This window comes from Anguilla rostrata, chromosome 4 (genome assembly GCF_018555375.3).
Source record: "Anguilla rostrata isolate EN2019 chromosome 4, ASM1855537v3, whole genome shotgun sequence".
NCBI classification, from domain to species: Eukaryota; Metazoa; Chordata; class Actinopteri; order Anguilliformes; family Anguillidae; genus Anguilla; species Anguilla rostrata.
Genome location: NC_057936.1, coordinates 33,973,964 through 33,999,678, shown reverse-complemented (window position 1 = coordinate 33,999,678; position 25,715 = coordinate 33,973,964). Strand labels below are relative to the sequence as shown.

The window sequence follows — 25,715 nt, the reverse complement described above, 5'->3', positions numbered from 1 at the left end:
AGCTACATAGCCTACATCCTGTCACCCAGAGGAGGCGATTAAATGCCATTAACACGATTAAAAAATGACATCACTCCCAGTCACAGTCTCACACGACTAAATTCCACTGTGGACCATCAGGGGGCGTCGCCGCACCGAGGCCTGGCGCTATGGGACGCCCCTCCGCGAGACCCCAACATGGCGAGTTCCTCTGATGCGGTAATGAACTCCAGACGAGGGCAGGATTATTCACAAATGAAAATCGGTGAACAAAATAAAAGCGCAATTCCCCGCAGACTGGCTGTCAGCGCTCGGTCTCGTCTCTGGCGGAGAGAGATTCGTTTACCGCTTCAGATTGCTGAGCTTTTGTGCTCAAAAACAGAGCATATGGGAATTATAAGGCAAGGGACAGCCCGAGGAGAGGCCTACCACTTAAAAGACAGACTGCAATTTACAGTCTGCCAACCGTCCTTTCTTACCAGTGCGCTGCAGAGCCATTATGAAACATTGTTTTCTAGAAGGCATTTCACTTCTCATTTATGTCATGCTGGGATGAAGGAAAAGAAAAACTGTCAGAACAAGAGTACATTTTCTGTTCTTTTAGTTATCGGGCTCCCAGCATTTCTACACATCCCGCATAATGTGCACTCAGAGGAAGGCCCTCACCGGGCGTGTTTGGAGCGAAGCGTTGGTCAGTCTGCTCTGCCGGTGCTCAGAACAAACCGGTTTGTGGCAAGGAAATGACAAAGTGGGACAGAGACTGGCCCAAGGCCAGGGCCCCGGGGCTTCGTTCCGGAAGCGAGTCAATTTGCCGGTGTGAAGGAAAGTGGGGTCATCGGCCATTCTGGTTGGCCTTGCCTGCATAATCAGGAGGCTAATGGCATGACCTGCAGCTATCGGAGGTCAAAAACACGTTACTCTCAACATTACCTGTGTCAACACTGCCCCAGCCAGTCAATCGAGGGAAGCAAGGGCAGGCCGAGCAAACACTAAGTCAAGCTTCTGCGGATGGGGTAGTACAATAATACAATAAAGCACAGTAATCAGCCCATGAGAAACCATCATTGCCAGGACAATGGCTTCGTGTTCTGTAAAATAGCTGTAATAATCTGCTTTCATAGGACAGACACCACAGCAGCTGGAGGCAAGACGTCTTGTGCTTTTTCAGCTTTTATTCCGTCTTTACACAAACTTAAGATTGGATGGCTGACAGACAAATAATTTCTGTAGGCACACGGGACTGACAGACACACACACACACACACACCCATGCACTGACACACTCACTCACACACACACACACACACACACACAGACACACGCAGAAACACACAGTGAAAGTGCACGGGGATTATGAGCCAGGGTTGTATTTCATAGCATACAGTAGACCAGAAAAATTCTTGGCTCTACTGTAGTGATTTTGGAATAATGACCCCTCATTATGTAAGTGCTTTTCACTTTATCAGGGGCTAAAAGCAGGAAACTGGCGCTAGTTACCAATAACAGTCTTTTCAGAAACCATTTCAACAACAAAAAAGGCCTAGCCTAGTCTAATTTCAAATGTGAAATCAAAGTACTTAAAAAGAAGGACTTTAAAATGAAACTGTGAAAGGGGAATTTAAAAGGCTGCTGGGAGGCTCGTTCGGTTAAGGCACCCCACTGTGGTGCACGGAATGAGCTCCGTGGTCTCAGATCGAACCCAGACACGTGACTGTGGCCTGTAGCTCCATAGGAAAACACGTAATCGTCACGTTACCCAGGGAACGGGAGGGTTCAGCCAGCTAGGGGTCTGTTGGGGTTTCGTTGGTCACCCGGGAATCTTGGACTGCATGCCAAAATCATATAGGCTGGGTGTTCCGTGCAATGTCCAGCTGGGGACGGGCACAGGGCGGGGGTGTACATTTTGTACATCTCGCATATTTACATTTCACAGCAAGGCACATTAACATTGGGGTCGGACCAATCAATCAAAACTTCTCAGGAGTAGGCTATTTTGAAATGAACAATGACATAAATCATACCAACAACAAATAATGTCAAGCCCGATCTCCACATATGCGTCTTTCCACACCATGGCCAAGTGTGACTGATAAGACAAGCACACAATGTTACACATACAAGGGCAAGCACAAGTGAAAGTTTTGTTTCGTAAGGCAGAGTAGACAGACAAACGAGTTCTAAAGCACTCCACATGAATACGGCGGTCAGAATGAGAAACAGCTTGCAATTCAAAAAATAAAAAAAGCTTTGTGTCTATTTTGTTTGCCGTTCTTCTGTTGTAATAAACAAAGAAAAAGAACTGGAACCAAGCAGAACTTGGCAAATCGTGCAAATACTTCTTTGTATCATTCTGGTACTCTCCTGTGGCCAATGACAAGCGCGAGTGGCAGTTTATCCTATGTTTTTATGAAGTAGTCTCTGCTCAGTTGGATGCAAGGCTCCTGACGTGAATAGGATGTAGAAAGTCATGAAAAGCAGCTCACCAAAAAACCAAAAAAAAGTAGCCAAAAAAAGTAGCCAGCTGGAAATGTTTAATGTTTGTTTGGCTGTCCAGCTGGCAGCCGGCACTTGTGGAACACACTGATGTGAGATATCTTCCTCAATGTCCATGCAGGCTGGGCGACAACACGTGTTTGGCAAATCCCAAATCAGTAATGAGGATCAAGCGATGAATGATGCAAGGGGTGAATGAATAAGGGTGGGAATTGGACATGTTCAGCCCCATGTTGGGCACCAACATTCATTTTTATAAAAAGGGCCATTTAAATCCAGTGTTTTAATATTTTTTTTGTTTATTTTGGGGGCTTTTCTCAATACCTTTACGCTGCTCCAGACATCTGACCTCAAATTGTGCCATTTGTAGGGCAAAACCACTAGGATTTGATAAAGCCTAAATTTAATTGGGAACCACGGCCAAATTAAATGCAGTAAACCCATAATCAAACTCAAACTTCCAAAGTTTCCAAAAGCAACATGAGGCAACTAAAAGAGTTTCAAAGAGGCCAAATAGTTGGTGCCTGAATAGCTGGTGCAAAAGTCAACAAAACTGCTAAATTATTTAATGTGGCAAAGGGAACAGCGTCAAAAATGACAGCATGCATCAAAAATGAACAAACAGCATCAGTAAAAGTCATAGCCCAACAACAGGGAAAGCCTGACACTTAACAGGATAGCTGATAAACACCCCAAAACTGCAGCCTTTTACCACAGAACTGAATCAACACTTATCATACATTTATGGTGGGGCTGCATTTCAGAAAGCTTAAGGAACATCAAGCCAGGACCCCTAAGCAATGGGAAAAAATAATATGGTCTGATGAGTCATTTATTTTTTACTCTTTTTCTTATATCTGGATGGGTCTATGTTTGGAGAAAGCCATAGGAAACCTTCAACCCACAATGTCTGCTGCCAAATATAGCTAGGAATATAGAGAGCATTTTTGGGCTGAATGGCCTGTTCTCATCATTATGTTATGTTATGTTAACAGTGAAACACGGCGGTGGATCTGTAAGGGTACGGGCAGCAATCTCATGTGAGTCGCAGGGCCTGACGATTTCTCAGACCACATACCATGGCCAAGGAATATTTAAGCCAATTAACATGACCAGGTGCACCCCATGGTGCCAACACTGTTCCATCACAATGTCCCCACATTGCACAGTGATAATGCCCCCCCCCCCCAACACAATGCAAAACAAATTTAAGAGTAAGAGTAGTTTAATGAACCTCCACAAGCACCAGATCTAAACACCATGAATCTTTATGGGAAGTTCTGGAGTTCTGAATTATATTTCCGCCTCTTTCATTCTTGAAAGAGCGGGAGGTTTTCCTTCGTGAACAATTGTCCAATATCCCACTAAACAAGTTCAGAGCTTGTACGACAGCATTCCAAGAAGGACTGAATGTTTGGCAGGACGACCTTACTCTTTAGTAGTAACTTGATATTTATATATTGTTAGGGGTTTTCATTATCTTGTTTAATACATAGTATGTATTGATGCTGTACTATGCCATTTATATTATGCACAATTTTTTATGAAGGGTTTCACTTCAAAGCAGTGAAATTATTATTATTATTCAAAATTTTTCCAAACACTTTTTGTGTAATTTGGCACAGATTATTACAGGGCACACACAACCTGGAGAGAAGAAATGAGTTGGCCATTAGGTGGCATTACAATCAGGTCTGCCATCCTGTTCGTCCTACAATTGTCACTGCTGATTCATCATCTCCTCATGCTTAGCATGCATGCCTCCAAGACCCATAACCTCCGCCTATAATTTTTGGCCGGCTTCAAAAGACAGCATGTCCTGAACCATAAGTGTGTATGATGCCAGATTTAGAATGTTTTGTCAATTAATGTGTCTGAACATAGTTTGCAATAATAATAATAATAATAATGTGACTGGGCAAAAAAGGAATGCAATATTAATTAGGAAAAAAATATTTTTGATATTTTGTCCATGAATTTAAATCCACTGTCAATTAAACCAGGAAAGGTGCATCAGTCTGAAATTCATGATATTCATCCTTATCATAACCGCTTAGTGCCCCACCAAGTTAAACGTTGGTAGTGTTAAAAATGACAAAATGGCAGCCATTTCAATTTGTGGCTGGTATCTTTACATTGTTCACAAAATTTTCCCCTCAGCACCTCCGTGCTGTTTGTCCTGGAATTGTGCCACTTGGCCCATAGGTTAATCTCCTCATGCTTGACATGTTTTTTACTCATATGCTGTGCCTTTAATATTTTGTCACCATTATGCATTGTTGTGCAACCACCTATAATACTGCATGTACAGGAAGGGTTAATACTATATCTCTCATCATATGTACACAGCCAATATTGCACCCCACAGCTAAATGATGGAGCAAACCGTCGCTATGCTGACGAGGAGTCTGCAAAATCAGTAAAATATTCCAAAAGCCAAAAGAAAACAAGAATTATGCCTCAATGAGTGCTTGTATATTACTGCGTAAGATTATGGTTGACTGTGCAACACTGTGCTGAAGTAACCATCCACGCTGTTCCACCTGGCTCTCAATCATTGTTATATATTTCAAATGAGACATGCCATACACTGTTGGGAAACATACTGTCCTCTACAGGATAAAATATCAATACAACCAGAATTAAATTAAAAAAATTACAAAGGCGTAAAAAGCAAGTGGGGCTTTGCACGCAGCCAATGTAAATCCCTATCCCCACTTTCTATTTGCATGTTCATTTCTCAAGCAGGCAGTTCAAGACAAGAAATGACCACTGAATCCTAAAAGGGACATCTCTCTTTGTAAAACCAATGGTAAGACTGCACATTTATTTCATACTTAGTCACAGAAATTGGTAGTGTAATGATGTGGTGTAATTACACAATTGTCTATTTCACTATTCAGTTAGCAGCATTTTTCACTGCTGTATTGGCATACCAGCAGACAATTGTTTCCTTTAAATTGTTACCATGACAGAATACAAATTTTTGGTGGAGGAAGAATATTTTAATAAATTCCCGGATAGACACTTTTGCCCACTGTCTCATGCATGGGGGTATAGTTTCAGATGAGACTGCAGCGAGGCGGGCTCTTGTTAAATTAACAACCTATACACCAATGGTGACACTTCAAAAGTCATATTTGACATTGTTGTGTATTGTCTACTAATAAAAACAGAATACAGAGTTTGTTGTTTCCACACATCGTTGGGTTGCAGCAACGCTGAATGTCTGAGTTGGGCAATCTCTGGATTCTGGCGTCATGGCCACTAGGGAGCTTGCGTGAAGGGGTTAAACAGAAGGAGTTCTAGGAGGATGGAACTATATCTGTAACAGTTAAGTTAAATATTTTATGAATCACCGCAAATGTAGCACGACCAAAATTCCGTATATTTTTCACTTATAGCCTACTATAGCTCATGGTAGCTAGCCAGCTAGCAAATGCTTATCGATAGCTAACTTGATCACTGAAGCGCAAATTCTGAGTTAACAGTCTTTATCAACATTAGCTACTAACATGTCCATGTAGCTAGCTAATTAATCGTTTGTCTTTTCACAACACGATTTGTAAAGCTTACCACAAGGATTCCTTTTATGGACGTTCCTCTATTAGGTGTGCCACTGACGTGAATGTTTGAAGGCAAGAAATAACAGACAAAGCTAGCTAACAAAAGCAAATGGCTGTAGTCCTGATCATTCATACATAATGAAAAAACACTGAAAAACAGCACCGCTTCCACGTGCAGTGAAAAATAAATGCTCAAAATAATATTTACACAAACACAGCGGAAATGTTTTTTCTCCTACAGGGGGCACCAGGGCCATATAGACTACAAGGCAGGTAAGGCACAAATGGCTGTACAGATACACATTTAAAATGGCAGTATGACCAAAATGAAGGGCATCCAGGGCAATGGCCGTATGGCTGCCATGTATTCCAAGTCCCGTGATGTAGTCACTGAATACACATTCAGCAACCCTACTGAAGAGTTCAATGACATCGAGAGCATGAGAGAAGGTGAGAGTCCACTAAGGCATCAAAGAATAAGGTTACTTATAAACGGCTTCCAATGGCACGGCCTGGTTTTTTGTTAGCATCTACGGAATCTCTGTAGACAGAGAATGATGCCTTCCAAACAAGGCCAGGTCAGGCCAACCTAGGCCAGAACAAATGAAACACAGGCAGAGGGCAAAACATGATCTCCCTGCCCCCAAGTTCAGCCGCCTTCACTTTAAGAGTCAGGACAGATCCGCCAGCCCACCACCACATCCCACCTCAGTGGATTTACCACTCCTTTCTTTTTTCTTTCAACTCATGACTACTTTCAACTGATCCAAATTTAAATATGTTCACAAACTGACGATAACCTGGACTATAACTGGGGAACGAACACTAAGAATATGGACTTCAAAGTTATAAGTAGCAGGCCTTATGAGGAATCAAAAACATTTTACAAAAAAAAATATGCAATACAAACGAAAAACATAAAGGAATGTGACAATAAATAATTAATGAGTGAAGTATGTCAGCCCCAGAGCCAGGTTCAGAGTCCTAGAAATGAAGCGTGCCAGTGTTAAGAGGTCCACTGCTGACAGTTCAATAAGCATAATTTGCAACCCCAAGGTCCCAGTGTAATCTTCCCATGTAATAAACCAGCTGACAAAGCTATACAAGACTGAGGGATCAGTTCCATAGTACTCATCTAACAGCATGGAGCCTTTCAGTCATACTAAAAACAGAAACCCGGCAGACATAATGAAAACATCTAGTCAACAGCCCACAAAATACACACAGTTTTCACATGCGGGGGACAATGAATGACTCATTGTTTGAGTAGTTTCTCAGAGGCCAAGTGGAACTTTCCTTAAGAGCAGAGCTCAACAAGCAACCTTTCACAGTTTAGAATAAGGGTTTTACACAATGTCACCGCTTGGACAAACCTTCAAATTGTTTGACACTGTTAACAGACATTGTGATAAGCAGAAACAGCAGGAGATGCCATATTGAGCAGTTAAGCATCTGCAAAAAAAAAAGAAAAGAAATTGAAACTAATAGCAGGGTTGGCAGGGAGGACATTTCAAGTCTTTCAAAGTCTAAATTTAGCTCAGCAACAACTACAGATTGGTCTTTCGCAACATCTAAAATACGGCTTACCCCATAAGGAGCGCCACTACACACAAAAAAGGGCGTGGTCACACGTTTTCAAATCAGGAACGGAGCTCCTTCTTCAGACAGGAAAACTCTGAGACCGAGAGTGACGGGTATAACTGGCCTGGGATTGCTGGAGCTGAACGATCAACAGTTATTCCAAGAGGTCCACGCTACTGTAACAGTCTACAGTTCAACTTTGCTGGGGGACACTGGTTTCATTCCAAGGAATGAGGGTGCCAGCTCTACATTCAGGGCAATTGGAACCATTAGAACTAAGAATATTTTCAGTATTTCTGACGGATTTCCGTACTTCAGCTGAATCATTGGCAGGCCGCTGCCTATCACACAACCTCGGATAACGTGCCCCCTCCTCCCTCGTCTGACAGTATGAAACCAAGTGACTGTCATGCGGGATTATTCCCAGTCAGTCAAGCAGAGAGCTGAGGTGAAGGGCACAGCAGCATGTAACAGTTTCCATCACAGCGGCGGTAAACACCTGACACCGCAACCTGCAGCTCACGCCTATGGAAGCGGGCCGGGCATGTCAGAACAGCGCTCTCCGCATACTTCCCTTCAGCCGGAACGCGCCTTCCCGTATTTTCACCTGTGCACTGGAATTCCTGAAGTGTTGGAAGTGGCAGGCAATTTTATATTCGAATCAAAACAAAAACACCGTTGTTGAATAGATACTTTCTTCACCAGCATGGCGACTAACTAAAAAGCGTAAGAAGTTTCAGGTTTGACACCTGTACCGAGTTCCTGAATTTAGATGTGGCCCACAATTCTTTAAAAAGAAGAGACATGTAAGAGACATGAGAGCAGTTAGCCTTAATTGCAGCGCAAATTTTTTGGGACTACAACAGTGGGTCCTGGATCCTGTGTTTTAGCGATATGCATAGAAAGAAGTCCAGCAGATTTCCTAAAAAGCTGAAAATGTAGCGAGCGGAATTGAAAATCACAATGAACATCCAACCTCACGCCTTGCCCCTTTCCAAAAGTCGATGAGCGCACTCCCCGAAACAGCACGGCACCCTGGACTGAGCCTGGCTGGCTCCATGACATTATCTGTGAGCAATCCTACCTTGAACTCCCTAACCTGACCGGAGTAGTAACAGCAGAGCACTGAAACAGGAGCCAGGCCGGGAGGACTGCCCAGAATGCACCGACTCCCGTCTACCTACCCCCAGCTGAGCACACAGCGACAGCTTGCCACATGGACGGAATGTCTGCTTATTTTCAGGACAGCAGGCTTCATCTCCAAGCTACCACACACATGCACACATGAAACACGTTTAAAAAAGACAAGTATGACAGGGCACACACAGTGGGCTACACCTGAGAGAAGAAGATTTGGGAAGTTCATTGTTTTAATATGAAAGCATCCACAATATGGATTGACCTCAAAACCTACATGTAACTCCTATTAATCTCAAATATTCATAGGAAGCATTTTAGTACTCTGTTGCAGTTTTGGAACAATTCACTTGGCAACAAATATTTCAGACAGAACTCTTGACACTGCAGGAAATAGTCAATGAGGGAATTGTACCACTGCTTCTGAGGACAGCCAAAGCTCCAAAGAGAGCCTTGGAATAGAGACAAAGTCTCTGAAAGCTGTCTGAATAAGCTGAATGTGCTGAGCAAAAGCCAAACTGGTCAAAAAGCCGTTTTCTCCTCTTTTTTTTCAGAGAACTGGAGACTCCTGTTATCAGAGGTGCAGTTTGGTTTTCACAGTTAAGAGTCCCGTCTGGTTTGTAATTCTGCCATACGTGTGATTCAGAAGCTCCTGTTTGCCTTTTACAGAACACTAAAAGGTCCCCACACTCTCAAACACATGCCAGCACCCCCATGTGTAACAGTAAAAATGAGTCAGGATGAGCACAGTCACTCCTATAAAAGGGATCATTTCCCAGCACTGATTCACCTGAAACAAACCAGGAGAAAGTCAAGCACAGGGGGAAAAAAAATATCACAGCTTCCACAAGCCCAAAGCAAACATGACAGACATGGTAAAAGAAGCAAAAATAAACTGGCCATCCTTTTTATAGCTGCTGTTTACATTTCAGCTCTTCCCTGGTTTATGGAATAAAAAGAAAGTGCTTTCCAGGCTTTGCGACGGAGGTGTTTCGGCCTTCCAGACCGACAGAGACGCTTTGGGGCCAGATGGGCTCCCTTTACCAAACATAACTCAGCCCCACTGAAGCTAGGGGCAGTGAGGGGCGGCGATCAGGCATTCCTTTCATTGTAAGTTATGGCACCTCGCTGGCACAGCATTCCGAGGGGTCTTCCTTTTGCGGTTCTCCGCTTGTTCTGGTGTAATCATTAGCCACGCCCCTCCCCGCTCAGCCACGTGACTGGACCGGAGAATTCTCTGTGCAAGGCCGCGGGCGGTCAGGAGACAGAGCTGACAACCCTCGCGCCATGTTTTGCGATACTGAAGGTGGCCACAACGATGAATGTCCCCATTGAGCCACTGTGCACAGGTGCAAAGAAAGAGGAAGGTCTGATTGGGCACCATGTCAGCCAAGGCCATCCCGATTTCAACCAATCAGCACAATTTAGGTTTCTTTGATCCCACCGCAAATGCGGTAAACACAGACATGTGAAATCCACTCAGAATCAATGAGGGCCATTTCCAAGCGCATCAGCAATTCATGCAAGACAAATGAGTAGCCCCTGGGGAGCCCAAAAATGCAGTATCTGAAGACAGGCTGTCATATGAACATGCACAAAAAACCTTACACTCATGTTACTGCTTTGAAAAAAACTTCACCATTTACACAGACTGTAACTGGTGACAGAGTACGGGGAGAGAGAGAGTGGACAGGGAGCGTTATCAAGGGGTGATAACTGCAGTGAACAAGGAAGTGCTCAGGCAGGTGTTCAGTGCCCCATCGGGAAGTCCCTATTCAGGTTCAGCTGATTCCAGACTGGTAGAGCTCGCCTCTCCCACCCATATTAACATGCACAAACAGCTGCCACAGCAATCCCCAAGACTCCTCACGGCGAGCTCATTTCAACTACCAGACCAAGTGTCTGCAGACGCTGCATGGGGTTTCCATTAAGTTGATGACACTGATGGCTTTGGAGTGTCCTATAGCTGTGATAAGAGAAGTAGGCTATATAATTCCACTTATGAAACTTTCAATGTCGTGGCTGCATGGAGCAAATCCATTCAGCAAGGTGTTTGCTTCATAAAAAAATTCTTTATTAGACTCATATTTCATTTCATGCAAAAAAGGTTTGCATGAAAACTGGTTCATTTACTACATTCTTTGCACTGGAGTTTGGTAGGCGCGTGTGCGTGTCATTTTTTGGGGTGGGTCAGCTGGTCTCTGCTGCCGGGGGGCACTTTTAGGCCTGAGCACCCTCGGCGCTTCAGCCGTAGCTAATGCACTTCCCATGGCTACCAGTGCCTGAGCAACCTTCCCCACTGCAGAGGTGAAGCCCAAAACTCCCCATATGCTCACTCGCCCCAAATTTCCACTTCTGGATCTCTGCGTCTGAAGATGGAAGTTCTGAACCTGCTTTCTTCACTGGGCTGTTTGTTTTGAGCCCAACAAGCTCAAAACCATCTGATCATTCAAAGCTTTAATGAGAAGATGTTTGCAGCGATGTAGCTAAATTTTACAAGCTATTTTAAAATGTTTTAATCCTCATAATTTGTTTGTGTGCATGCGTGCATGTGTGCTTATGCACGTGTGTGTGTGTGTGTGTGTTTGTGCGTTTGTGCATGCATGCATGTGTGTATATGCATGGGTGGGGTGTGTGTGTGCGTGCGAGTGCATGTGTGTTACATGACACCATTCCATTAGGGACCAAATTTTTCTCACAGCTCCTAACAGATTTTACAGATATCATATACTGTGAATTGCTCTACAGTTATCAAAGCATTAGCTTTCGTTAACTTGCTAAATATTTTAGCTGCAGTACATTACACTACATTGATTTAGTGCATGCCCTAATCCAGAACGACTTACAATTTAAGAGAAACAGAAGTGTATTCCCATGATTGATATGAGCAATACGGCCAAACCTGGCTGACAACATTCTCAGACCTGTGAGCATAGCCGCAACATCACTAAAGCACTAATGCTGATTAACTACACAAACCAAGGAACAATTACAAAATCTTATTACGCGCAATTACATCATCACAAGCCCTAAGAAGACAGCCATAAAAACATTAGGCCATAGTTATATCGCAAGCTAAAACCGTAATAAAATCACATGAAAGGAGAGTCAATGAAAAAAAAAAGGATTCCGTCTCTAAGAATGGAGAGGTGAACGAAGTTCAGTTGGCTGGCAGTCACACGCTCTCCGCACTGAGATTTCCTGGTTTGATCGGGAAAAGCCCCGTGCCTGAGCCAAACATGACCCAGCACAATGCAGGTTCTTCTAGCAGCCTGGACTGCATTTGAGTTCCGTTTACTAAAGCCGACGTGGTGCGACAAGATGTAGATCAGATAGATTCCCATTTACCATCCACAGCACAAAAAAGAGTGAACAGCTCATCCTCCTTTGAAATCTTTTTTTATTTTAGACAGATGGGGTAAAGCAGAGAGGAGTATAGACAGACATGGCATAGCAGCACAGAAGGTGCCCTGGTGGGGAAATGCAACTCCAAACATGGGGGGTGAGGGGGGTGGGAGGGATTTGGTATATGGCTCAAGAGCCCGCAACACTACAGACTGCACCGCACATCTTGCCCCGAAATTCTCTTCTTTGACCCTGGACCCCTCCTTTAAGCTTTAACACCCAAACTAGAAGGAGACTGTCACATCTGGAACACAGCTGCCTCCGAGAGTATCCACAGTAACACTAGATGCCATGAGAAGCCACTGTCGGCAATTGTAGCTGGTTTTACAGCCTTTTTTTAGGAGTGGGGGGAGGGTGGGTAGGGTGTGAGTGGAGCAAATAAATATTGAATTTACTTACTGCAAATTAATGGACTGCCAAGAAGACACCCCTCAACAAAAGCTTTTTAAGCATAGCCACGATATGCATTTGCATATTTTATAGCTGTATAACTTGGCTCTTTCCCCCTAAATGATGATGATGATGAAGGGGCAAATTTGCTTGAAGCTCCCTAGAGGCCTTTGGCACGGGAAGATGCAACAGGCTTCAGGCTTTTCCGTGCAATAACAGCGGGGATGTCACGTACAGCTGGGAGCGGCACAACAACAGCCCTCCCTGCCCGATATGAACTGCATCAGCACAGCCCCGCCAGAATCCGCAAAGCTGAACCAACCCACCATTTCGGCTCAGCGGAACCGTAATGGCTAAAGACAGAACTCCCCGGGGTAACGGACTCCTTTTCTCATTACCGCAACTTAAATGCTCTCGTTAACTGCAATCCACGTAGTGACGCGCAAAGACCGTTCCTTTCATCTGACCACCAATTTGCATTAATCCTTTTCACAGCTTGACCCAGCATGTTTCAAAATAAAATAAAATTTCACGGTTCGCAAGGTAGCATAAAAAACAGGTTAACAGTTATATACCCAGTCTAAAATGTACCAGAGATGTGTCAGGTTCAAAAATGTTATTAATGTGGCTTGCTCCCAATTTCCAAATGGTGTCTGTCAAATCTTAAATCAAACCCTCTTAATATGCCCTTAGAGAAACCCACAGGATTTCAAAAATATCTTCTCCATTTTAGACTCTTGGGGCCAAGCATTTCTTATGTGGCTTAGCGACAAAACAAGATGGTCCTTTCTTAACAAACAAACTTTCTAAACTGATGCCTAAAAACTTCCATACGACCAAATAGCTACTTCCACGGTTTGACACTAAAAATGGCAGCTCGTAGCTTGTCAGTCATGTAACTACAAATGGCAGCTTGCAGCATGTCAGTTATGAAGCTGCAAATGCCTTCATCTTTGTACAAGATGGGGTAGGAAAGGGGTAGAAAAGACAACTTTAACTGATGGAAAAAACTATGCAAGAGAATCAGCCGTGGATGTTTTTTATTGGGGAAGAAGAGAGCATGAAGAAGATGTAAGGGCATTTGCAAAGAACCCCAGTGACAGCTTGTGAAAGATCTGGAGACACGTGCAACACCTCTCAGGGCCGACTGGAGAGAGGGACTCCTTATGGTCTCCAATTAAGAAACAAATGACTGAAGGACAGCTGTGAAAACTTCTGACATTCCACACACAGGGGCGACATAGCTCAGGAGGTAAGACTGATTGTCTGGCAGTGGAGGGTGTCGTCAAACCCCTGGCATGCATGTCCTGAGCAAGACACCTAACCCTAACTGCTCTGCATAGAGGCATCGTGCTTGATAAGCGCATAAATCAGTCCATTTACCATTTACACACCTTTCATAAGGTGGACAGATTTCTGCATAGGAAGCAAAAGCATTTCCAATGACTAACAATCATGAAGGTCAGGAGAGCCATAAATCCGCCCAGAGTTTTTAGGCCTACAGGTGCACTTAATGCTAACACCTACAGTAATGGGTATGTATCCTTATAAAGGGCTTGTTTTAACTTTTATTTTCTGCAGTCGCGAGCAAATATTTTGCAGCAATATCTTGAGCTTGAGATGATCTCGTTGGAGCATGCTACATCCTAAACCACTGAAAAGAGAGCACTCACAAACCCACAAAACACACCATACCGTCTCCACATCAAGAGAGGCAAGACTCAGACTTAGACTGAAACGCGGCAAAGTTCGTACATACAAAGGAAAACAGAGAAAACAGCATAAAACCAGCTCCCACACTTCCATGATTGTCAGGTTGAACGCATTTATTTATAGATTAAATACCTACATACTGTATGGAGGCCATATATAACTTATATAATCTGAAGCAGACACAGTCTGTGGGTGGAGCAAGTGTAAGTCTCACATTTCCGAGAAAGAATAAACTCAAACTTTGTTTCATTTATTTTTTTGTTTCCTTTTTCCTTACCCTCACCCTCCAACACGTCTTCTTCTACTCACTGTCGCAAGTGGAAGGGGAAAATGAACGATAGCGTTTCACTTTGTGACAGACAGACTATTCAGCGCGACTCTGACAAAACATTTCTCTTTCCTGCGTCATAAGGTGATCGGTTTTCTCTCTCTCCATCGTGCATTCCACAGTAATTACAGAGGAAGTTCGCCACAAGAGACCCAGCAGGTCCTGAAACACCCTCGTCTCTAAACGCGAACTCCTCAGCCGGGTGCAGCTGGCTGACCTCGGACTGTGATCTCCCACACAGCAATCACTGCCAGCGAGCACCACTGTACTTGTTTGTGACTGAAACTCAAGAAGCACTTCAGCAAGAAGCACTAAACCGTCATTAAGTTGTAAACCGCCCTCCCGCTCGCCGGGTTTAAAGAGGAGGAAATTTGCGATTCGTGCACTGCACAAACGCTTACGCACGCCAGCTAAACTGGGTGCTGGGTGTTTCCGTGTGGGTGTTTGCCAAAAGTTCCTTCGCCAATACATAAATGCCATTTCAAATTTCATCAGGATCATTTCCATCTGTTTTCATGACACCACCTTCATGCATTACTCATCTACACTGGATATTTGCATGAAGCCATTTCAGTACACTCTGTTTGAACGCACGTTTGTGTGTTTATGCCGGAATTTAAATAGATGTACGAACTGAGTTTGCAGTCATGCTACAGTAGCAGCTCCGCAAAGGTGAGAGCCAAGGCGTGTGCCGATTTTGGCTGGTGCACCATCTACGGCAGCATGCCTTTGCTGTTGCTGGCCAAAAGCTTCAGTCATGTGACACTGGAATACATCCATATTTTATCTGCCATGTTTCCAGCTGTCTGTCTGCTCCATCCCCAACAGAAGAGGCAGGTAAACACGCCTGTACACATGCAGGCAAATATAACAGCACTGACATTATTAGGTCTCAGTCCACCACCAGCAGAACTTTCAGTCCACCCCAAATTCAGCAGAACTTTAAAGCGTCTTACTCCGAGCGATAATTTGCTTTTCATCAATTGTTCGTGGGACCGCCACAGTCGCACACCAGCGTCCGCATTACAGAAAAACCCATGTTAGGCTCCAGTGTCCTTCTGGCCAGTGATTAAATGCTGCTTCATTCTGAATAAAGGATAGAGGGGTAGCGCAGCGTGGCTGCATTAAAGGTGCCCAAGTCATTTCATATAGCCTTGCTTTTCTTCCAAGTAGATAATCTCTCAGCACAACCGTGGGAATGGTGACCTTATGTATGGCATGGTTCACTAGGAAAGAGGACAGGATGCAGGAACCCCAAATTTGCCTGTCTTCAGCCTGATTCAGCCAAGTGTGCACTGCAGTGGCAGGAAACTCTAATATGTATGGCAGTGATTCAAATTAAAGACTGTTGCATAACTGCAAGCTTCAGAAGCCACAGAAAGCACATTTAAAAGAAACCCAACAGTAAGATTCATTGCAAAAAGTTTTTCAACAGCCTAAAAAGTATCCAGTAATTTGTCTGATTTCCATCCAATATTCCTGGAGATCTGGGTCAGCCTCCTTCCCTTCACTATTAAGCTTATAAGAAAGCTTTTCATGTGTTCATTTTAAATTATTTGGCAAGAGACAGTGGAATTTTAAGGGGCCTTAAAACCAGTCCCTGAAACGTGGGTGGCAAAACAACATGACAGTGAGAAATGACAATAAACAGCACCCCATCACAGCCTCTTACTGAAAACTTTATTTGTTTTCAACAAATGAGAGCAAGAGTGAAGCTGTAATTAGACAGTGGGTCCAAGGCCAGTAAAATACTGAAATCCTTCTGACAACAGAAAAACCCACCGTTATGACTTTCTAGACAGAAAGCCAATGGAGTCAACATTAGCAGGGCAAATCGGGTCCCTTCCTGCATCCGTCACAGCTACTAATGAAGTCCCCTCTCTCCCACCGTAGCGCGACAGCGCAAATCGATAACAGGCCAATCGGCTCCCTCTCCCCTACTGAATCAGCACTGACAGAAACAGGGGCCCCTTCTTAGAACACGAGGGCTTTCTGGCAAGCCCCCACAGGGGAAGCCGCATTGGACCAATCAATGGAGGAGCTGCCGCGTTCTGCTGAAGCAGTGAAAAGTGGACTCCTTGGCTTGGGCTGCGTGTATGAATTTACGCAGCCATTCCGCAGATGAGCCTCTTTCCAGGGGCTGCCAGGCAGTTTGTGGAGACATAGGTCATCGATCAGCACTGCATACACTGCAAGCAAATGCCAGGCCCCTTCAGCCAGTGTAACAGAGAGCTGTACAAACTGAGGTTCCCTAAGACGGGCAAGTGACTACAGACTGTATTCACTCAGACCATATTTTATTAAATAAAAGTCAAGGCTGTGTAGTAGTTTAGACTGTTTTTCACATTCAGGATAACTATTGACTTTGCTAGACTCCCATCCTATAACTGTTTACTAAAAAAACAAATGTTCAATATTATCCATGCAAATACTCCTTCCTGTCTAAAAATATGCAGGCAATACTGGTTTTGGCTTCATCACAGTTTAAGTCTGGAAAATGAGGGCCATTTGCGTAAGGTTCATGTCAAAACTGCAGGGTTTTCAGGCATTTACAACAAATTAAACCTTTTTAGAAGTTTCAGCAGCAAATAAAATATAAAACAAACTGACACTGTTAAACATTTTTTTGTAGGCTAGCCTTTTTCAAAACCAATCAAGCTTAAGAAAACGTGCCTTTCGCTTCATGTTAAAAATACTGATGTCCCGCAAAAGTGTTAAACCTTCTATAAAGGCTGGATACTTTCAATCGTGTCTTGTGTTGTTTCTCAATTTATTAGTTTCCAGTATTCATGCAATAAGTAAAAGCTTTCACACACACACAAACACACACACACACACACGGGCATTTGCATACACTGGAAAACAAAAGGTATGTTTCTTCCCTCTGGTTCTTCCACCCCATGATATTTCCCATTTACAAACAAAGCTGCAAAGATTTTGTTCAAAAATCTATTCGAAACTTAAGTCGAAAACTCCTGGTCAAGTCATGATAGCCATGCAGCTAATGCACAAAGACTATACAATTTCGCTGTCTGGAACAAAATCAAGGGATCATAATTTTCAATAGTCTATATACAGTAGGTCTATGAAGACTAAACACCACGAGCCTATGTTCATCCACACCTTATGCCTATTCCAGGTTATAGTAGGCTACACTTAGTCTCAGCTGTAGACGCACTATTTTCAAAATCCTTCAGGTTCGCCACTCGTAATTCATGCACTAATTTAGTGGGTCTGTTTAAAATCGGTTCAGTGTTCAATACAGACTTTCTCCAATTAAGGAATTTTGTTGCAGTTGCCCTCCTTGTCCTCCAGGGTCTGGTGTGTCCAGGAAGCCTAAGGTAGAACTTAGGTTTGATTTCTACCTTCCAAGGACGATCCCACAAGCAAATGAGCAACTAAAGACATAGCACACTTCTATAACATAACCTTACGGACAAATCAGTTTACTTTAAGACCACATTTGCCATTTATAATAATAGGAATCCACCAACATCCTAGTGCATCCCCACCCCGTATTTTGCATGTAGGCTAAGTAATGTGACTGGCTAGTTCCAACTATACAGTTGGCTAATTTTTTGCAGAACAAAGCAATACAGAAACCGCCAACAAAAGCGCTCCGGTTTGCACAATGTAAAGAGGAAAACAATCTGTCAGAATGGCCCTTTTACAATTTTACCAAAATCATAATCGCTGGCATGACACATACAGGCAACCAAACACTCTTGTTTTTTTATAAAGTAGCCTTCTTCACATGCATGTTGTGGAGTAGGCTAGTTCGGCTTGCAAGCTAATCAAAGTTATTAATAGACTACACAAGTGGCTTTATATCGATGCAATATATTCAGCCAATTCTCACCACTTCTACTGCAATCCGAACAGCAGGATGATACGGAAAGCTGCCACTTAAAAGAAGCGTTTAGATAGGAAGTTTTGCGGGTTTACTACAGCCGGGTACTACTACTGTAGCTCCGACAAAAACATGAACTAAACTGGTAAACTGCGCTACTCTCTAACACTGGGTCAGTCGCAGTATCATAGGCTTCAGTACAGTATAGCCATTCAATCGATTAAATCAGTGAGCCCAGTCAGTATTCTTAGTTACTCTCTCTTTTCCTCTTTCTCCCAAGAAAAGCGCCATGTTGAGTTATAGCCGCACCATTCCTCGGATTGCAACACTGTTTCCATTGCTTACTTTTCAAAGGAACAAGACCACGTATATTTGTAAACTAAGCAGAACTTACCTTGGCAATTGCTTTTTTGTATCTCATCACCGCTTGCTGAATAAGATTGTGGACTTTAATATTTCCATCTCCGCACGGAACCACCACCCTTGTCCGTCCAAAACACACTGTCACTTTCATATTTTAGCTCCCGACGTGTTCCCCGGGAACCAGAAGAAAGCCCTAGGTGAATTGTTTTTGCACAGCCTCCCTTGTCATGAATTGTCTTTGGCGTTGTAAAGCTTATATCCCAAAAAAGAAACGGACAGCGATATCCTTCACCTTTTCTCCATGCTGGATGTTTCAGAACGTCTGGTTTGCGACCACCTGTTTAGTATTTCACCGATACTCCTCTAACGTGCAGTCTTCATGGAGCCAGGAATCCACTGAATTGAGAGAACGTCTCCCCGCGCTGGTCACCACGAGTACTGACTCACAAACCGAAACTTCCTTTATTACAATAGGCTATGTGTCACCGGAGACTTGATAAGACGCACCGCTGGGACGCTACACTCCCGGTTGTTTGATGTCAATCACATACTGTACATTTGAAAAGATATGGCGTGATAATTTTGTGGACCACATAAAAATAATGTAATGTGTTCTAGCAGTGTAAAGTCTCGTGAATCAGATAATTAAAGTAATTGTATTCGTGGTTTACTATTTAATGATTTATAGCTATAATAGTATTAATTAGTTTAGATTAGAAGTAGTGATTGTTAACAGGCAGCGACAGGCCGAAGGCTCCTGACAGGCTTTGTGTCTGTGTGTGCGCGCGCGCGCGCGTGTGTGGTGATAGTTTACTCATCAAACAGAAAAGCGGAATGTGCTGTATTCAAAGGCTACTGTGTAGTACATATTTATTTGTATTTATCCTTGAGTCCCATTGTGATAGAAGTCGTTTTTCAAGGGATTCATGGGCCAGAGGTTGCAACATAAACCATCCCACAGCATACAATACAGCACAGTACAATACAAATCAATATTTATATTTGCTCTTTTATTCAAGGAACAGTCACAGAACAAACGGAGATCAGGTTATTCCTGTGAGAGAACATCATTCAATATAGCCCAGGAATCTAATATAGCCAAGGAATCTTGCCATTCCTCAGCATAAGCCTCTGTAAATAATGCCATCCACACATGATAACACAGTGCAGGCTGTGACTACCAGTGTTTGCTATTGTAATAAATCCCTTTGGAGAGATGAATCACACCCAGCATAAAGAAGACACCTGGGTATGGTTGGAAGACACCTTTTAAAAAGAACTGTGTAGCAAGAATCTGTTCCTGGTGATGAAGAGGTTGCAAAGCAACCATGCTACCCAGAGTAAGATGTCTGCCACAGTCCATGAGCCAGGGCTGAGTTTCAGGCTTTAGGCATGAAGCAGATCGTAGGTTACACATGTATCTTGCTATTGATCTCCTGGCTGGAGTGACCCATAGCAACAGCCTGGTCCACAACAATGGCCAGGCCCACACCAATGGCCTGCTGTGCTTCTTCATGCTCGACATAGTGGTCTCCATATGGACTTTGAAGAGCAGAGGTTTGTGGTACCCTAAGTGGCAAATGAGTCTCCACTGAGATATGGAGACTCAACCTGAGGCAGTGCTGTTTTTCCTTTTGGGTTTTAAATGCTGTACAATGGGGTCATTCTGGTCAGTCTGCGGTTCAATTCCAAATAAATCAAATTTGATTGTGTTGCCTCCTGGTATCGATGTGAACAGTGTAAAAGTAATCAGCCTTTTGTACAAAATGTAGTTGTATTATGCTGTATATGTAATCTTAGTTATACATCATCAGCACATCCTTATTATGAATTCACTTAACTTTCAAATAACTGTGGAATATTTTTTTATTTTTTTATTTTTTATTTTATGGAGAGCAGAGAGATCTGAAGTCAATTTAATTCTTAATGCCACATAAATTTATTTCTTATGGAGTGTTTATTTGTTGCAGGGTAGTTGATCTGTTACCAACTGCTTAGTTTTACACACAATGAAACTCACAACTATGTCTTTTTTATTTGTTCACATTTTCCCATAATCTATCATTCTGTGACAGATTATGTACCAGATGAACTGCACTGTTTTAGGACAAAACCATAAATCCTGGGGCATGGCATTAGATGCGATTAAACAGGCATTCATGTCTCCCTGTTTACAATGGAATGCAGTTAAAATTAATCTGAGGTTAAGTCTTGACTCAGGTAAAGTATGACAGTGTAAACACTTTTGTGTGGTGGAAGATGCCAGAAAATACTATATAAAATAGAGGTGTCAGACCTCCTTTGAGAAAAGAGAGGGCCTGGAAAATTAAGCGATACGGAAAATGTGATACATGAGTTTGGCTGTTTCTAAAGTCCAAACTGCAGGCACCATAGCACGACCTGTGGCCGGAAGTTGGCAGGAGATGTAAAGGATTTTAAAGAAATATAAATAACAAGGCCTAAGCAGAATGTGCCTGGGAAAGTGAAGACGAGGTCCTGCTGCCTGCATCAAAGCGGCTGTTGGGAATGAGCTGACCGAGGTGAAGTAACAGATGACCGGCTGACCATACACAGACCTGACCGCACTGCTTTCAGACGAGCACACGGTCCACTAACTGAGCAGCTGGAAACACGTTTATCCAACCGATTACAGTAAGTATGTGGGCCTTTTCACACTGATTCATACGAGCAAGAGGTACACTGTGGTACACATACACTGTGATTACGCATTACGTTAACTGATAGTGGTGTTCTTAATAACTGCTAAAACACCAAGTTTCCATTTTCCACTTTATATTCTTTGAATGTTGCAATTTTAATGTACCTGACTAATTAATAGTATTTACCTGGTTCCTGTTTTTAAGTTATGGAAGAGAAACCTGTAATTGCATCGTCTCAGTTTCTGGGGGACATCTACCCTTCGTTCTTGTGTTGTCTGTGCACCGGTGATGGCTCAGCGTTCTGGTAAGGAATCTCTGCAAAATGGCTGATTCTCGTACGTTTTGTCAACGTAATATTATAAAAGGAAGTACTTAAATTAAGCCATACTTTCAATGTTTCCTTCTAATACAGTTTTAATCCTAGTTTATCAGCTAACATAAATTCAGTTAATCGGCTATTTTCAGTCAATACCACTGCGAACCTGATATTATCAACCATCCCTACGATTTACTATGTAGAGTTGAGTGCTAGGCAGATAATTAGTTTACAATTCCGTATTTTAGTTAGGGTCAGTGCTAAACTGTTACTTCATCATTATCCATAAGTGGCTCTATTTAGGGCAATTGTTTTTCCCCTAAGGCTCAAACTTCGGTGACTGAACATCTATCGGCATTATGGCTCAAGGCAGTTTTCCCTAACTCAAACTTCTGGAGAACATATGTATGAAATATTCAACACAGATCAAAGACATTTCTACAATGCAAGTTGGCTTTATAATAAAAATAAGGAGCCATAATTGAAGTGGGCGGGCAGCAGACCACAGATGTGGGGATGCAATCCCATAAGAAGAGGAGCAAGAGCTGTGATTCTCACACGCCCATGTGACCAGCAGCTCATCCAATCAGCGGCAGGACTGTTGCCACCAGATTAATTTCACTGAAAGAGCCGTTTTAAAAGACAATGCACCAGTATATACTCAGATGAAAGGTGCTGTAGACCCTCTCTAGACGTATACATGCATACATGCACAAACACAAACATACAATCAATCACATGAACTCAGACTCAAGCTGTAAAAAGAGTTCTGCAAATTTCTGCAAATCGGATTTGGACATTTGATCCATTTAGCCATTTTTTCTGAATCCATGCTGTTACTTTAGTGTGCTGTTGCTGCAGCATTATCATGATTTAACACATCATTAAACCCATGAGATCTTTATAAGCTTTATATCGCCTCCTACCACATTTATATCAAGATGTATGATCCATGTAATGACCATAATTACCATGTTTTTGTTAAGATTTACGTAACATTTACAATGTTGTAAATCTTACTGTCACACTCCAGAACCCTGTGCTATCTGATCATTTCCTTATTATGTTTGAAATCAAGACATCCAACCCACCTGTATCAGAGCCTAGACACATTACAGTCAATCATTAAACCCTGAGGTCATTCCAAAGTTTCTAAATATGCTTCATTCCTCTCCAATGAAGAAAAAGCTGATGAAGTATCACTGGAACAATTGAGTAATCTTACAGTCAGAAGCACACTTGGTATGGTTACCTCTCTAAAAAGAAGAAATTTCAGTCTGAAAATCACACTCCCTGGTCCAATGACACCAAACGCGCCCTGAAGCAGTTTACAAGAAAATTGGAGTGAAAATGGCGGTAAACTGAACTAGAAGTATTGTTTCTGTATTCTCCTTCAGTACAAGCAAGCTCTTGCATCTGGATCTGCCTTTTTCTCTAAACTTATCAAACAAAACAAATATAATCCAAAATTTCTGCTTAGCACTGTGGACAAATTAATGAAAAATTAGCAGCAATGATTTGATTAACTTTTCCAATCAGAAGATTGAGGCTATTAGAGATCAGACCTCCAAACGGTCTCCTACTTCATACATTACTCCTGCCAGTATAAATAAACAGCCCAGTGCTTGGCTACAACAGGAAGAAACAGTACAAACAGTGGCAATGAACTGTTTTATGCCCATGAACATGTTGGAGCTATCTAAACTAGTTGTGTCCTCAAAAACGGACTAATTGTTTGCTCAATCCAATTCCTTCTAATTTGGTTAAAGAACTCTTTCCTGTACTAGGCCAGCACATGCTAAAACTTATTAACACATTCCTAGTAACAGGATATGTACCTGAGTCACTAAAAGTGGCAGTTATTAAGCCATTACTGAAGCAATCAAATATCAAACCTGACAAAATGGAAAACTATAAACCTTCCATTTTTATCGAAATTATTGGAGAAAGCTATTGCTAAGCAACTTAGTGTATACCTTAGCTCAAACGGTATCCATGGAATATTCCAGTCAGGGTTTAGACCCTACCACAGCACTGAAACTGCACTTGTTAAGGTTATTAATGATTTACTATTGTCAGCCGACCGTGTGTCTGTTCTTGTACTACTTGACCTGAGTGCATATTTTGATACAATAGATCATGAAATTCTTGTGGCCAGACTTCAGGCCTGTGTTGGACTTCATGGACAGGCACTTGCATAGTTCAGATCATACTTATGCGACAAATTAAAAGAAGAAAAGTCATGCTACTCAACGATAAAATATAGCATTCCATAAGGATTAGTGCTAGGACCAGTACTTTTCTCATTGTATATGCTACCCCTTGGCAATATTATCCGGGCACATGGCATAGAGTTCCACTGTTATGCGGATAATACACTGCCGCTTTCACAGTTAGAGGCCTGTATTGTAGATATCAAGGTTTGGATGCTTTATAATTTTTAGCTTTTGAACTCAGATAAGACGGAAATGTTGGTTATACACTTTGTTGTACGTCGCTCTGGATAAGAGCGTCTGCCAAATGCCTGTAATGTAATGTAATGTAATGTTGGTTTTAGGTTCCAAAATACTAAGGGAGAAAATGGGTACTCTTACTCTAAATTGTGATGATTGTTTGGCTGAACCAAATACGGCTGTGAAAGACCTTGGTGCTACCATTGATCCAGATTGAACCTTTGACACGCACATAAAAAACATGTCCAGAGCTGACTTCTTTCAGTTACAGAACATAGCTAAAATCACTTCCTGTCAGTGGGGGATTCAGAGAAATTCATCAGCGCTTTTGTTACGTCTAGGCTAGATTACTGTAGTGCCCTGTCATCTGGCTGCCCTAATACCTCGTTAAAGAATCTCCTGCTTGTGCAGAATGCAGCTGCTCGCATCTTGAATAGAACTATGAAGTATGCGCATATTTACCCCGGTGCTAGCATCGCTTCACTGGCTACCCATTAAGCATAGGATAGATTTCAAGATTTTGCTCCTGACTCATGAAGAAAGCTCTTCATGGACGTGCACCACTGTGTACATAACTAACCTGATTTTATCTTATAAGCCCACAAGGTCACCCAGTCCACAAGACGCAGGCTACTTGGTAGCCTCAGGAATATCAAAAAAAACTTGAAGGGTGGTAGAGCTATCGCCTACAGTGCTCCACTACTGTGGAACACCCTTCCAAAACTCGCAAAAGAGATTTCGATCTCAATGGGGGTTTTCCTGGTTGAATAATTTTTTTTTTTAAAAGGGAGTCAGACACAATCTTAATATTTAAATTGCGATTAAAAAGACACCTTTATGCTCAGGTTTATACATAATTAATTATAGTCTGGAGACAGGGTGGGAGAAGCCCGTGACCATAGAGTACTGTGGGGTGGCATTCTTTCCTTACTGTCACCTGTCAATCAGCTGTGACCCTGCTCTACATGGGCTGGCTCTTGATAGGCGGGTATGGCTGTCTTCCCCTCATGACTGCATGGGCTCTCAACCCCTGTCCTAGTAGCTATACAGCCATAGACTATTCCTGGTGGGGCCACTTTGAAATTCCCCCATTCATACCCCTGTTACTTTACTCCCTGTTGTTGGGAGTAATGGCCCCTTCAATTTACTTCTCCACGCTGCCGGCAGGGCCTTTTCCCTGAATCTCGAGAAAGTTTCTTCCTATCTGCTACATGGAGTTTTTCCTTGCCACTAGCTTGCTCCTGTGGGGGTTTAGGCCAGGATTGTCTGTGAAGTGTATTGTGACAACGTTTTGCGCTATATGAATAAATTGTGATTTGATTCGTCTCACGCTGAAAGAAAAATAGGACACTTTGTAAAGAAATTCTCTGGTGCTAATATGTTCATTTAAATATGAAAGATGATGTGAAATAAAGCCATTATAATAAATGCACATATATCCTCCACAGAGTAAAGTCTGCACTACAGCTGTTTTCTGCAGA

General features: G+C 42.7%; 1 protein-coding gene across 7 annotated transcripts in view; it reads right to left on the bottom strand.

The window, feature by feature from the left end:
* pard3aa (par-3 family cell polarity regulator alpha, a) overlaps positions 1 to 19,255 on the bottom strand; it is a 383,309-nt gene extending 364,054 nt beyond the window's left edge. For 5 of the 7 annotated variants that reach the window (XM_064332352.1, XM_064332356.1, XM_064332359.1 and 2 more), the window contains exon 1: positions 18,837 to 19,254. In XM_064332352.1, the coding sequence (XP_064188422.1) occupies positions 18,837 to 18,956 (120 nt within the window). In that variant the 5' untranslated portion in view covers positions 18,957 to 19,254. Of the gene's footprint in view, positions 1 to 18,836 lie in introns of all 7 variants that reach the window. The other 2 variants (XM_064332355.1, XM_064332358.1) reach the window with 1 other exon arrangement.
* Positions 19,256 to 25,715: the final 6,460 nt, after the last annotated feature.